The sequence below is a fragment of the Macaca thibetana genome, chromosome 19 (genome assembly GCF_024542745.1).
Source record: "Macaca thibetana thibetana isolate TM-01 chromosome 19, ASM2454274v1, whole genome shotgun sequence".
NCBI classification, from domain to species: Eukaryota; Metazoa; Chordata; class Mammalia; order Primates; family Cercopithecidae; genus Macaca; species Macaca thibetana.
The window spans coordinates 14,167,772-14,181,874 of NC_065596.1; the positions used below are offsets into that span (position 1 = coordinate 14,167,772).

Genomic DNA, 14,103 nt, shown 5'->3' on the forward strand with positions numbered 1-14,103 from the left:
GCACATGCCACTACGCCTAGCTAATTTTTGTTTTCCTTTTTTTCTTTTAAGAGATGTGGTTTCTCTTAAACCAGGAGGCGATCCTCCTGCCCTGGCCTTCCAAAGTACTGGGATGACAGGCATAAGCCACGTGGTGCTTAAAAAGGGGAACAAAAAACCCCACACACACTGGGTATAGAAGTGGCACGGGTCTCTATACACTGTGAGATTCTTGGTACTAGCTACAAATTCTGTGCATACTCAAGATTTTCTAGAGTAGGTGCAATTACCCCGTTTTACAGACGAGGACACAGAGGCTGAGTCCTAGTGACCCATCCAAGGTCGTACAGCCAGCAAATAGATGGAGGTTGAATTGGAACAGAGGACTTTACTCAAGGGCTCTCACAAGCCCTTGGGGACTTCTTGCTGCTTTATCCCCATCACACCTGAAAGAATGAATGAATGAATGCCTCGGGCACCGTGCCCACCTCCCAGCAAACCGTGGAGCTTGGACGAGCCCACTGCTCCGCGCGGGGGTGCGTGACCGCCTCGCGCATGCGTGGTCCCTGGGCATGGCCTGCTCCGTTCCATCCTTCTGCACAGGGTATCGCCTCTTTCCTTTTGGTACATCCGCTCCCCCCTCCCCGCGCCCGGACTGGGGTGGTAGACGCCGCCTCCGCTCATCGCCCCTCCCCATCGGTTTCCGCGCGAAAAGCCGGGGCGCCTGCGCTGCCGCCGTCGCGTCTGCTGCAGCCTCCGAGATGCCGGCGCGTACCGCCCCAGCCCGGGTGCCCACACTGGCCGTCCCGGCCATCTCACTGCCCGACGATGTCCGCAGGCGGTAGGTACCGTGGGGGGAACGTGGACTCGGGGGGCCAGGCAGGGCGCTGGGTGGGGGGTCGCTTCCCCTCGGGGTGGCCAGTGGCCGCTGCTGACAGACGGGCGCGCATGCGTGGGGTGGTGCGGCGCGCAGCGGCAGTTGGCGCGGGCAGGGTGGCACTTCCGGTCGCGCGTGCCCGGGCTGTTTGGCGCCAAAATGGGCTGTGGATTCCCCCGTAGCTCCCTGGTGGCTAGAAACTGGGCGGGGTGGGGGTTCTCTTTTGATCCCCAAATACAGCAAGCTTTGGGTTCGTCTCCGGGGTCCCCTTCTCCAAGCAGCGGTGGGCCGGGCTCCTGCCTCCAGCTTGGTAGCACAGGAAGTGGGCAGCCCGCGGCCAACGGACACCCCTCGGGCACCGGCACTTCGGCCTCCACTTCCGGTGTCCGGCCCGGTCCCCGGTGGTGCTTCTCTGGTGGGGGGTCCCTCAGTGCCTTTCCCCCAAAGCTGTGCATCCCGATGGCGGCCTCCAGAGACGGACGTCACCGGTCGGGGCCCGGGCTGGGCTGGCTCATGTTTGAGAGCCCAGCCTTCCGTAGGGGGGACTCATTCTGTCACTTGGGACTGTGTGTTCCTTGCTCCTTGGGAAAGTCTGTGTTTTGGCAGGAACTTGAACCGTGCAATGCCGCGCAGGGCCCGGGAAGCGTGAAGGCTCCATGGTTGGTCTTTTCCTGTAAATCTGTGCCTGTGAGCCGTGGGCATCAGGGAAGTCTTGCTATTGAGAACTGGCTACACTTTCGTGTGTGTTTGCGTGTGTTCATGGGTGTGTTCTTTAGTGTGTGTGTCTAATGTTGGAGGCCCTGGCTTTAGCAATTCATGCCTCTGTCCGACTTCCGTGCACAGGATCAGTGGGAGCAGTGGTCCCAGCCCCTTGTCCATGAACGCCATCTATTCATTCCTAACAACTTGTTCAAGGGAGGTGTGCATGAGGCATAGGAACCCTCACCAGGCCTGGACACTTCCAGCTGAATCTGTGAAAGCACTCTGCCATTTTTCTATTTCCTTGGGCTTGTTAACTGGCCTGGTTGGGCCAGGCCAGTTCTGATTTGGGTCTTTGGGGAGGGATGGATATTTGGTTCGACCCCCTACTTTTTTTTTGAAGGCTGGGTGCTGTGGCTTACGCCTGTAATCCCAGCAATTTGGGAGGCAGTGGCGGATGAATCTCTTGAACCAGGGGTTTGAGACCAGCCTGGGCAACATGGCAAAACCCCATCTCTACTAAAAATACAAAAATTAGCCAGGAGTAGTGCCATGTAACTGGAGTCCCAGCTACTCAAGAGACTAAGGTGGGAGTATCACTTGAGCCCCAGAGATTGAGGCTGTATATAGTGAGCCGAGATCGTGCTACTGCACTCCAGCCTGGGTGACAGAGTGAGACCCTGTCTCAAAACAAACAAACAAAAACAACAACAACAACAATTTTATTTTTAGAGATGAGTCTCACTCTGTTGTCCAGGCTGGAGTGCCCTGGCACAATTATAACACACTGTAGCCTTGAACTGCTGGGCTCAAGGGATCCTCAGCCTCCTGAGTAGCTGGGACCATAGGCGACCACCACCATGCCCAACTGACTTTTAGTTTTTTCTGTATACATGAGGTTTCACCATATTGCCCAGGTTGGTCTTAAACCTCTGCCCTTAAGCAGTCCTCCTGCCTCTGTGTCCCAAAGGTTAGGGTTACAGGTATGAGCCACCATGCCTTAACTACAACTTTTTTATTTTGAGATGGAGTCTTGCTCTGTAACCCAGGCTGGAATGCAGTGGCGTGATCTCAGCTCATTGCAACCTCCACTTCCGGGGTTCAAGTGATTCTCCTGCCTCAGCCTCCTGAGTAGCTGGGATTACAGGTGCCCACCACCATGCCTGGCTAATTTTTGTGTTTTCAGTAGAGTTGGGGTTTCTCCATGTTGGCCAGGCTGGTCTCGAACTCCTGACCTCAAGTGATCCACCCGCCTCAGCCTCCCAAAGTTCTGGGATTATAGTCAAACCACTTCTTAACCAGTTAGTGGGTATATACCTTCTTGAATCATCTGTGCCAGTATCCTCCCAAGATAAAACTTGATTTAAAATGGAATGGAAGTGAAGTTACAAAAGTACCTGGCTTCATGATGTTAGACCCAATTCAGAGAAGTTTGGGCCCGGCCTTCCTTTTTTATTCCTTTTTTTAATTTTGTAGAGACGAAGTCTTGCCATGTTGCTCAGGCTGGTCTTCGATTCCTGGCCTCAAGCGATCCTCCTGCCTCAGCTTCCCAAAGTGTTGGGATTACAGGTGTGAGCCACTGTACCTGGCCTGCCCAGCCTTCTTGAAAACATGGCCTCCACTGGCTCGATGATCTTAAACAAGCATACGCCACCTCTATATCCATAGTCTAGGAATAATGACATGTGTTTTCAGGTGGTATTGGGTTAAATGAGAATATGCATGGCACATAAAGGTTCATATGCTAGTGGCTAACTTAGCTTGTTTTTTAAGTTTTTTCTTTTAAGACACGGGATCTCACTGTGTCACCCAGGCTGGAATGCAGTGGCACAATCATGGCTTACTGCAGCCTCAAACCCATGAGCTCAAGCAGTCCTCTTGCCTTAGCCTCCTGAGTAGCTGGCACATGCCACCATGCCCAGCTAATCCTTAAAAAAAATTTTTAGAAGGCCGGGCTCAGTGGCTCACGCCTGTAATCCCCGCACTTTGGGAGGTCAAGATGGGTGGATCACCTGAGGTCAGGAATTTGAGACTAGCCTGGCCAACGTGGTGAATCCCCATCTCTACTAAAAAAAAAAATTAGCCAGGTATGGTGGCGGGCACCTGTAAACCCAGCTACTCAGGAGGCTGAGGCAGGATAATCGCTTGAACCCAGGAGGCTTGAACGGAGGAGGTGGAGATTGCAGCGAGCCGAGATTGCGCCATTGCACTCCAGCCTGGGCAACAGGAGCAAAACTCTGTCTCAAAAAAGAAAAAAAAATTTTTTTTTTTAGAGATGAGGGTCTTGCTTTGTTGCCCAGGCTGGTCTTGAACTCCTGGGCTCAAGCAATCCTCTGCTTTGGCCTCCCAAAGGGCTGATATTACAGGCGTGAGCCACTGGGCCCGGCCATTATTCCTCAAGAGTTCTTAAAAGTGGATGCTGGAGGAGTTAACTGCCAGGAAGCAGGAATTCCTGCTAAGGTCTGCTGCTTGCCAAAGCCTTTCCCTTCAACTGGGGTTGCCAATAGGCCACTGGCTTAGGGGCTCTGTTGGCCCTGTGCAAATATTTTGTTTGGCTGAATTGGAATACCATTAGGTGAGCCTTACAATCCACCATTGACCCTGGGTTCCACATTTCTTTGAACTCAGATTGCTTCACTGTAGGCATTGGAGTTTTGGAGGACTGCTTTTGACCATGTGGTAGACATTGAAACTGCAGTTTATATGACTCACTCCACAGATTTTTTTTTTTTTAACATTTTGAAAATATTTCATTATATGAAAAATAAACAAACATGGCATCCAACAGTACCTGAAACTTAGATTTTTTTTTTAAATTGAGGCAGGGTCTTGCTATGTGACCCAGGCTGGAGTGCAATAGCGTGATCTCAGCTCACTGCAGCCTCCGCCTCCCGGGTTTAAGCAATTCTCCTGTCCCAGCTTCCCAAGTAGTTGGGATTACAGGTGTGCACCACCACGCCCAGCTAATTTTTTTTTTCCCCCTTGAGGCTGAGTCTTGCTGTGTCTCCCAGGCTGGAGTGCAGTGGCCATGATCTCGGCTCACTGCAACCTCCGCCTCCTGAGTTCAAGCAAATCTGCCTCAGCGTCCCAAGTATCTGGGATTACAGGCGCCCGCCACCAAGTCCAGGTAATTTTTGTATTTTTATTAGAGACTGGGTTTTGCTATGTTGACCAGACTGGTTTGAAACTCTTGACCTCAAGTGATCTACTCGACTTAGCCTCCCAAAATGCTGGGATTACAGGTATGAGCCATGGTGTCCAGCTGGTTCATTGTTTGATTTTTTTTTTTTTTTCTTTTGACGGACTCTCGCTCTGTTGTCGAGGCTGGAGTGCAGTGGTGAGATCTTGGCTCACTGCAACCTCCGCCTCCCGGGTTCAAACAATTCTCCTGCCTCAGCCTCCCGAGTAGCTGCGATTACAGGCATGCGCCAAGATACCCAGCTAATTTTTTTTTATTGTTAGTAGAAACCAGGGTTTACTGTGTTGGCCAGGCTGGTGTTGAACTCCTGGCCTCGAGTGATCCGCCCGTCTCAGCCCCACAAAATGTTGGGATTACAGGCGTGAGCCACCGTGCCTGGCCTGTTAATTGATTCTTAAGCCTGCTCTCAGACAGCTAGGCTTGCTTCCCCACAATAAGAGTGTTGAATCTTGTTGGTGTACCCCACATGGTGCCATTATAACACTGAAATTAGTGATTATTTCAGAGTCTGTTACCAGAGCATGTCTGCCATATTCACTGTATCTGTAGCTTGGAGCAAAATAGACTCGAATGCTTGCATGCTAGCTCTTCCCCTGTACAGCCTGGATTAACACATTAATGCTAGCAGCCTCCTTCGCACAACTGATTAGCTTTTGTAACTACTACAGCTTTCTTATCTGCTAGTCATTCTGTGATTGGATTAAGCTAGGTCTTGAACTCCTTAACTCCAGTTCCTTGGCTACTACTGAGTACATACTGAATAAGGCAAAATTGACTTACCTCTTTTTGTTTTGCTCCCCTGTGGTAGAATTCTAGGGGTGCAGACTGCTGGGGTTCACATCCCGCCCTACTTGCCAGCTGTATGGCTAAGTTATTGAACTTCTTGGTGCCTTGGTGTTTCATCTATAAAAAGGGGGTGGGGCTACCTGCTCCACAGGGGTGTTAGGAAGACTGAGCTTGTCGGTATAGATGTGTTGAGAGCAGCACCTGTCCAAAGCCCTTCGTCACCTGTTAATTTTGTGGTCCTGTGTATACAGTGGGGATGCTGTGGGTTTGGTTCCAGATTACCGCAGTAAAGTGAATCTAGCAAGAAAGTGAGTCACACACGCATTTTGGTCCCAGTATGTGTAAAAGTTATTAGACTAGGCCGTGTGCAGTGGCTCATGCCTGTAATCCCAGGACTTTGGGAGGCGAGGCAGAAGGATCGCTTGAGCCAAGGAGTTCAAGACTAGCCTGGGCAACATAGGAAGACCCCCACCCCCGTCTCAAAAAAAAAAAAAAAAAAGCCAAAAATGGTGGCATGCTCCTGGGGTCCCAGCTACTCAGGAAGCAGAGGTGGGAGGATCACTTGAACCGATGAGGTCGAAGCTGCAGTGAGCCATGATTATGCCACTGTACTCCAGCCTGGGCGACAGAGCGAGACCCTGTCTCAAAAAAAAAAAAAAATTATTATACTATGATTCATTTTTTTTCTTTTTTTTTTTTTGAGGCAGAGTCTCACTCTGTTGCCCAGACTGGAATGCAGTGGCCTGATCTCGGCTCACTGCAAGCTCCACCTTGCGGGTTCACGCCATTCTCCTGCCGCAGCCTCCCAAGTAGCTGGGACCACAGGTGCCCACCACCACGCCTGGCTAATTTTTGGTATTTTTAGGAGAGACGGGGTTTCACCGTGTTAGCCAGGATGGTCTTGATCTCCTGACCTCGTGATCCGCCTGCATTGGCCTCCCAAAGTGCTGGGATTACAGACGTGAGCCACCGTGCCGGGCCAAGCCCGGTTAATTTTTGTATTTTTAGTAGAGATGGGGTTTTGCCATGTTGCCCAGGCTGCTCTTGAACTCCTGAGCTCGGGTGATCTGCCCGCCTCAGCCTCCCAAAGTGCTGGGATTACAGGCATGAGCCACCGTGCCCAGTGGGTCTACTCTTTTGCCTACTGCAGATGCTGTCTTGGGCAGCCCTGCTCCAGCTGCCATGCAGCCAGCCTGAAGAAGCTGGGTTGATAGACTTGTAACTTGTCTTGCATGGTCCACTATATTTTTAGAGACAAGGTCTTGCTCTGTCACCCAGGCTGGAATGCAGCAGCACAATTATAGCTCATTGGGCTCTAGTGATCCTCCTGCCTCAGTCTCCTGAGTAGCTAGGACCACAGGTGCATGCTACCACACCCAGCTAATTACTATTTTTTGTTTAGGCAGGCAGGGTCTCTGCTGTGTTGCCCAGGCTGGTCTCAAATTCCTGGGCTGTATTGATCGTCCCGCCTCAGCTTCCCGAGTAGCTAGGCCTATAGGTACATGCTAGCACACCCAGCTAATTACTAATTACTATTTTTTGTAGAGACAGAGTCTCGCTGTGTTGCCCAGGCTAGTCGTGAATTCCTGGGCTCTAGTGATCCTCCCGCCTCAGCCTCCTGAGTAGTTAGGACTATGGGTGCATGCCACCACACCCAGCTAATTACTATTTTTTGTAAAGACAGAGTCTCACTATGTTGCCCAGGCTGGTCTCAAATTCCTGGGCTCTAGTGATCCTTCCGCCTTGGCCTCCTGAGCAGCTAGGAGTACAGGTACATGCTATCACACCCAGCTAATTACTATTTTTTTGTAGAGACAGGGTCTCACTGTATTGCCCAGGCTGGTCACAAATTCCTGAGCTCTAGTGATCCTCCCGCCTCTGCCTCCCGAGTAGCTAGGACTATAGGTGCATTCTACCACACCCAGCTAATTATTTTTTCTTGTAGACAGGGTCTCGCTCTGTTGCCCAGGCTAGTCTCGAATTCCTGGGCTCAAGTGATCCTCCTGCCCTGGCTTCCCGAGTATAGAGATTACAGGCATGAGCCACTGCGCCCAGCCATGGTCTGCTATATTTCAGACCAGCATTTCTGGCATAGAGGTGTTAGAGTAATCTAACATTTTATAACTTCTTCCTATCCAATCTATACTAGATACCTCTGCTGGGTTAGTTTTCTTAACATGGCTCTGATATCATGGGTTCTACTTCCCCTTGACTGCTTTGGTGGTTTGTTAACTATGGAATAAGATTGATAAGTGTGATGCTTCTGCTCTCCCTCCGACTGTCGCCAGCCTCCTCTCTAGAGGTGCCTTTCCCTCTCTGTGTGTGACCAGTCTGGCGTTTGTTTCTTGGGTGTTTCCAGAGGCAGCCGTTTGTCGACGGTCCGCCTATTTAAGCAGCTTCCTGTGCCCGGTTCGCACAGAGCTCTCAATTCCTTCCTGAGGCTGTTACACCCTTTATCTTGGGAAGCCCGCAGGCGTGAGCCATATTTGCCTTATTCTTCTGTGGCTGTTTATATATTTATTTATTTATTTATTTATTTATTTATTTTTTGAGACGGAGTTTCACTCTTGTTGCCCAGGCTGGAGTGCAATGGTGTGATCTTGGCTAACCACAACCTCCGCCACCCGGGTTCAAGCGATTCTGCCTCAGCCTCCCAAGTAGCTGGGATTATAGGCATGTGCCACTATGCCCGGCTAATTTTCTATTTTTAGTAGAGACAGAGTTTCTTTGTGTTGGTCAGGCTGGTCTCGAGCTCCTGACCTCAGGTGAACTGCCCACCTCAGCCTCCCAAAGTGCTGGGATTGCAGGCGTGAGCTACCGTGCCCAGCCAACTGTTTATATATATATCTTATCTTCCCTCTGCAGAGGGCTCATCTCCGAGGGAAACACTAGGAAGGAATCATAGGGTCTCAGGCTATGCGCTAAGCCGGCATTCTGAGTCTTCTGCTACTTCCTTCTTGGCCGTCCTCGACCCTCCTGGCTTCAGCAGGTGTGATTGGTGTCATCACAGTTTTACCAGGGAAGGGTGTCTTTACAGTGACCCTCCTGCCAGCTCCTGGGTGCCTGCCTGGGATCCCACCTGCCACTCTGGGGCCAGGCAGGTTAAATCCAGTCTCCACTGGATGAGACATTCTAGGGGTTTTGAAGGTTTCTCTATTCTTCTCTTTGCCAGGCTAAATATCCCAGTTCATAGGAGGGGTTGAAAGAAAGCAGACCCATTCTGCAAAGGACACCTTGGTCTCCGCAGTCAGTTGAACCTTGTCCTTCACACCCCAGGCAACCTCGGGATCAGGAGACTGGCTAGCTTGGTAGAGGTACAAGCCATGTCCTTCCAGTTTTCTCAGCAGAGTGACTGAGAAATCGAGTGTAATGCTGTTACCACAGCTTGTGTGCCTCTGGCTGGAAGTACCAGTTTCTGTAGCCCTCCTGACTTAAGGCTCTCCTCGGACCCCAGTTGCTACAAGGGTAGAATGACTTTTGCCCGGAAGAGGTTCCCTGTGCTCCTGGAAATCCTGATGTCAAAGCATCTTTTTTTTTTTTCCTTGTGAGACAGGGTCTTGCTCTGTTGCCCAGGCTGAACAGGCTGGAGTGCAGCGGTGCCATCATAACTCACTGCAGCCTCAACATCCCAGGCTCAAGCGATCCTACCACCTCAGCCTCCCAAGTAGCTGGTACCACAGGTGCAGACTAACCACACTCGGCTAATTTTTACTTTTTTTTTTTTTTTGAGAGACTGGATTTCTCAATGTAGCCCAGGCTGGTCTCAAACTCCTGACCTCAAATGATCCTCCTGCCTTGGCCTCCCAAAGTGCTGGGATTACAGGCGTGAGCTACTGTGTCTCACCTCATAGCACCTTGAGTCCAACTGATGCATTATATATAATATGCAGTCTATGTTACCACTGTGTTTCCAGGGTGCGAAGTGTCTCTTTTACAGTGTTTGTTTTTGTTTTTTGTTTTTTTTGAGATAGAGTCTCGCTCTCTCGCCCAGGCTGGAGTGCAGTGGCCGGATCTCAGCTCACTGCAAGCTCCGCCTCCCGGGTTTACACCATTCTCCTGCCTCAGCCTCCCGAGTAGCTGGGACCACAGGCGCCCGCCACCTCGCCTGGCTAGTTTTTTGTATTTTTTAGTAGAGACGGGGTTTCACCGTGTTAGCCAGGATGGTCTTGATCTCCTGACCTCGTGATCCGCCCGCCTCGGCCTCCCAAAGTGCTGGGATTACAGGCTTGAGCCACCGCGCCTGCCCATTTTTTGTATTTTTAGTAGAGACGGGATTTCGCTGTGTTAGCCAGGATGGTCTCAATCTCCTGATCTTGTGATCCGCCTGCCTCGGCCTCCCAAAGTGCTGGGATAACAGGCATGAGCCACTGCACCTGGCCCTACAGAGCAGTCTTTCCTAACCATGCAGCAAGTCAGGAAGTCCCTGCCTAGTGGCACCTACATTTAATCACTTAACTCATTGCCTGGAGCAGGGTCTGGCATTCAGCAGGTGCTCAGATGTGAGCAGCGCTGGTGGGGAATCAGGGCCCGCATGATCCAGAGCAGCCGCTGTAAGACATCGGTCCAGCAAAGCATTCCTCATGCTACTGCCTGTACTTGCCCTCTAGGAAGGCCAGCCTGGAGGAGCCACTTCTGCCTTTCAGGCAAATGATAACTGAGCACCTGTCTGTGCGGGTGCTGGGTGGGAAGGTCCAGAGATGGCAGTGGACTGGTCCCTGCCTGGGGCACCTTCTCTCCACCAACAGACACTTACCCAGCTGGTTAGACCTGTTCTCATTCCACGTCTGCAGTTAGCACCCAGGCTGGGAACAACAGCCTCTGTGTTCCCTTCCCTTTCCTTGGTACCTTCTCTTCTTGTTCCTTTATTTTTTTCTGAAGAGATAGGATCTCCCTATGTTGCCCAGGCTGGACTCGAACTCCTGGCCTCAAGCCGTCCTCCCACCTCAGCCGCCTGAGTAGCTGGGGTTGCAGGCACTCAGCACCACAGCACCGCACCCAGCTATTGTTCTTTTATGTTTTCCCTTTTTGTCCCCGAAAGAGTCAAGCCACTAATTGTCAGTAATCAAATCAGACCACGATTTCCCAGGGAAACTCCTGGCAGTTCTACATTTAGGAATGATTAGTTAGAGACATCCTGAAGAGAGTTATTTGGGGAGGCGCCAGCCACCTCCTCTAATTTCACCTCTATCCGCCCTGTGTGTGGGTACCCCTTGCTTCCCTGGATGCTTCACTCCCCCATTTCATCCTCATTAAAATGCCACCACCCCCCACCAGGCCTTTAGGAATATTAACTGGCTGTTCCCCCAGTGTCCTGTGGCCCTGGGCTACTTATTCTGACACTGGCCATACTGTGGCACACCTTGTTATGGGCTGTGGTCAGACCCAACTGGAGAAAGACCAGCTGTAGGTCATTTCCCTTACGTAAAGGGCCCCAACTGTATGACCTGCCCCTCCTTTCCTGATATCTTTTTGAGTCAGGGTCTCACTCTGTTGCCTAGACTGGAGTGCAGTGATGCAGTCACGGCTCACTGTGGCCTCGACCTCCCGGGCTCAGGTGATCTTCCTTCCTTAGCCTCCCAACTAACTAACTGGGACCACAAGCACGTACCACCAACCCAGCTTTTTTTTTTTTTTGAGATGGAGTTTCACTCTTGCCATTGCACTCTAGCCTGGGCAACGTGACCGGCTCACTGCAACCTCTGTCTCCTGGGTTCAAGCGATTCTCCTGCCTCAGCCTCCCGAGTTGCTGGGATTACAGCCACCCACCATCACACCCAGCTAATTTTTGTATTTTTAGTAGAGATGGGGTTTTGCCATGTTGGCCAGGCTGGTCTCAAACCCTTGACCTCAGGTGATTTACCCACCTTGGCCTCCAAAAGTGTTGGGATTACAGGCATTAGCCACCACGCCCAGCCACTAATTTTTGTAGAGACAGGGTTTTGCCATGTTGCCCAGGCTAGTCTGAACACCTGGGCTCAAGTGATCCGCCTGCCTTGGCCTCCCAAAGTTCTGGGATTATAAGTGTGAGCCACCATGCCCGGTCCCTGGTACCTTTTAAAATATATAGGCTGGGCATGGTCTCTGGAGTTCGAGACCAGCCTGACCAACATGGAGAAACCCTGTCTCTACTAAAAATGTAAAATTAGCTGGGTATGGTGGTGCATGCCTGTAATCCCAGCTACTCGGGAGACTGAGCCAGGATAATCGCTTGAACCCGGGAGGTGGAGGTTGTGGTGAGCTGAGATCGCACCATTGCACTCCAGCCGGGGCAACAAGAGTGAAACCCCATCTCAAAAAAAAAAAAAAAAAAAAAAAATTAGACCGGGCGTGGTGGCTCACGCCTGTAATCCCAGCACTTTGGGAGGCCGAGGCGGGCAGATCATAAGGTCAGGAGTTCAAGACCAGCTTGACCAATATGGTGAAACCTTGTCTCTACTAAAAACACAAAAATTAGCTGGGTGTGGTGGCGGGCACCTGTAGTCCCAGCTACTTGGGAGGCTGAGACAGGAGAATAGCTTGAACCTGGGAGGCAGAGGTTGCAGTGAGCCGAGATTGTACCACTGCACTCCAGCCTGGGCGACAGAAGGAGACTGTCTCAAAAAAAAAAAAAAAAAAATTATATGTATATATGCATGCCAGGCACTGTGGCTCACGCCTGTAATCCTAGCACTTCAGGAGACGGAGGCAGGCGGATCACTTGAGGTCAGAAGTTCAAGACCAGCTTGGCCAACATGGTGAAACCCTGTCTCTACTAAAAATACAAAAAATTAACCAGGCTGGTGGCACCTGTAATCCCAGCTACTTGGGAGACTGTGTGAGAATCACTTGAACCCAGAAGGCAAGGGTTGCAGTGAGCTGAGATCGCACCACTTCACTCCATACACACATATGTATATGTGTATATACATATATATACACACATATATATGTATACACATATATATACACACATATATATGTATACACACACACATATACATATTCTGTTACAGAGCTGCTGTGTAATCTCACAGTCATCAGAAAAATGGCCCCCAAAAGGGGAAGCTTGTTCAGATCAGATGACTTCTTAGCATTAGGCATTCCAGTAGGACACTCTAGACTCTTGTGGGGAGACAAAAGCCAGCTTTGGTTTTTCTAACACTCATACGTTAAACTTGTTTCTGTCCAAAACTTGTTTAGAACTGTGATATTCTTACAGGCAAATGAAGTTGCTTAACAAGTATTTGTATTTTCTCCCCTATTTCTTCCTCCCAGGCTCAAAGATTTGGAAAGAGACAGCTTAACAGAAAAGGTAATCTCCACCTTAAAATTTTTCTTGCTACCAAATGTGACTGACATATTTTGTGGATCATGAAAAGAGGTTTGTTTTCTTTAAATGGATTTCACACTTTTTCCCATGATTTCAAAGATAATTTGGATACTCTTGGTGAATGTCAGCACTAATTTGCTGCTAATAGTTGGGTGTTTTTTTTTGTTTGTTTGTTTTTGTTTTTGTTTTTTTTTGAGACGGAGTCTTGCTCTGTCGCCCAGGCTGGAGTGCAGTGGTGCGATCTCAGCTCACTGCAAACTCCGCCTCCTGGGCGCACGCCATTCTCCTGCCTCAGCCTCCCGCGTAGCTGGGACCACAGGTGCCCGCCACTGTGCTCGGCTAATTTTTTGTATTTTTAGTAGAGACGGGGTTTCACCGTGTTAGCCAGGATGGTCTCGATCTCCTGACCTTGTGATCCGCCTGCCTCAGCCTCCCAAAGTGCTGGAATTACAGGCGTGAGCCACCGCACCCGGCCCTTTTTTTTTTTTTTTTTTTTTTTTTGAGACGGAGTCTCGCTCTGTCACCCAGGCTGGAGTGCTGTGGCCGGATCTCAGCTCACTGCAAGCTCCGCCTCCCGGGTTTACGCCATTCTCCTGCCTCAGCCTCCCGAGTAGCTGGGACTACAGGCGCCCGCCACCTCACCCGGCTAGTTTTTTGTATTTTTTAGTAGAGACAGGGTTTCACCGTGTTAGCCAGGATGGTCTCGATCTCCTGACCTCGTGATCCGCCCATCTCGGCCTCCCAAAGTGCTGGGATTACAGGCTTGAGCCACCGCGCCTGGCTTTTTTTTTTTTTTTTTTGAGACGGAGTCTGGCTGTGTTGCCCAGGCTGGAGTACAGTGGCGCGATCTCGGCTCACTGCGAGCTCTGTCCCCCAGGTTCACGCCATTCTTCTGCCTCAGCCTCCCGAGTAGCTGGGACTACAGGTACCCGCCACCACGCCGGGTTAATCTTTTTGCATTTTTTTAAGTAGAGACAGGGTTTTACCGTGTTAGCCAGGATGGTCTTGATCTCCTGACCTCGTGATCCGCCCACCTTGGCCTCCCAAAGTGCTGGGATTACAGGTGTGAGCCACCGCGCCCGGCCAGTTTTTTAGTATTTTTTGTAAAGATGGGATTTTGTCATGTCACCCCAGGCTGGTCTTGAACTCTGGGGCTCAAAGCAATCCACTTGCCTCAGCCTCCCAAAGTGCTGGGATTACAAGTGTGAACCACTGTGCCCGGCCAACACTTTACAGAAGCACAGTATTGTTCTT

General features: G+C 50.7%; 1 protein-coding gene across 3 annotated transcripts in view; it reads left to right on the forward strand.

Moving 5' to 3' along the window:
* Positions 1 to 510: 510 nt before the first annotated feature.
* DNMT1 (DNA methyltransferase 1) overlaps positions 511 to 14,103 on the forward strand; it is a 62,258-nt gene continuing 48,665 nt past the window's right edge. Inside the window, exons 1-2 of one of the 3 annotated variants that reach the window (XM_050769999.1) lie at positions 511 to 820; positions 12,795 to 12,831. In XM_050769999.1, coding sequence (XP_050625956.1) covers positions 552 to 820; positions 12,795 to 12,831 — 306 coding nt within the window. In that variant the 5' untranslated portion in view covers positions 511 to 551. Of the gene's footprint in view, positions 821 to 1,006; positions 1,516 to 12,794; positions 12,832 to 14,103 lie in introns of those variants that run through there. The other 2 variants (XM_050770000.1, XM_050769998.1) reach the window with 2 other exon arrangements.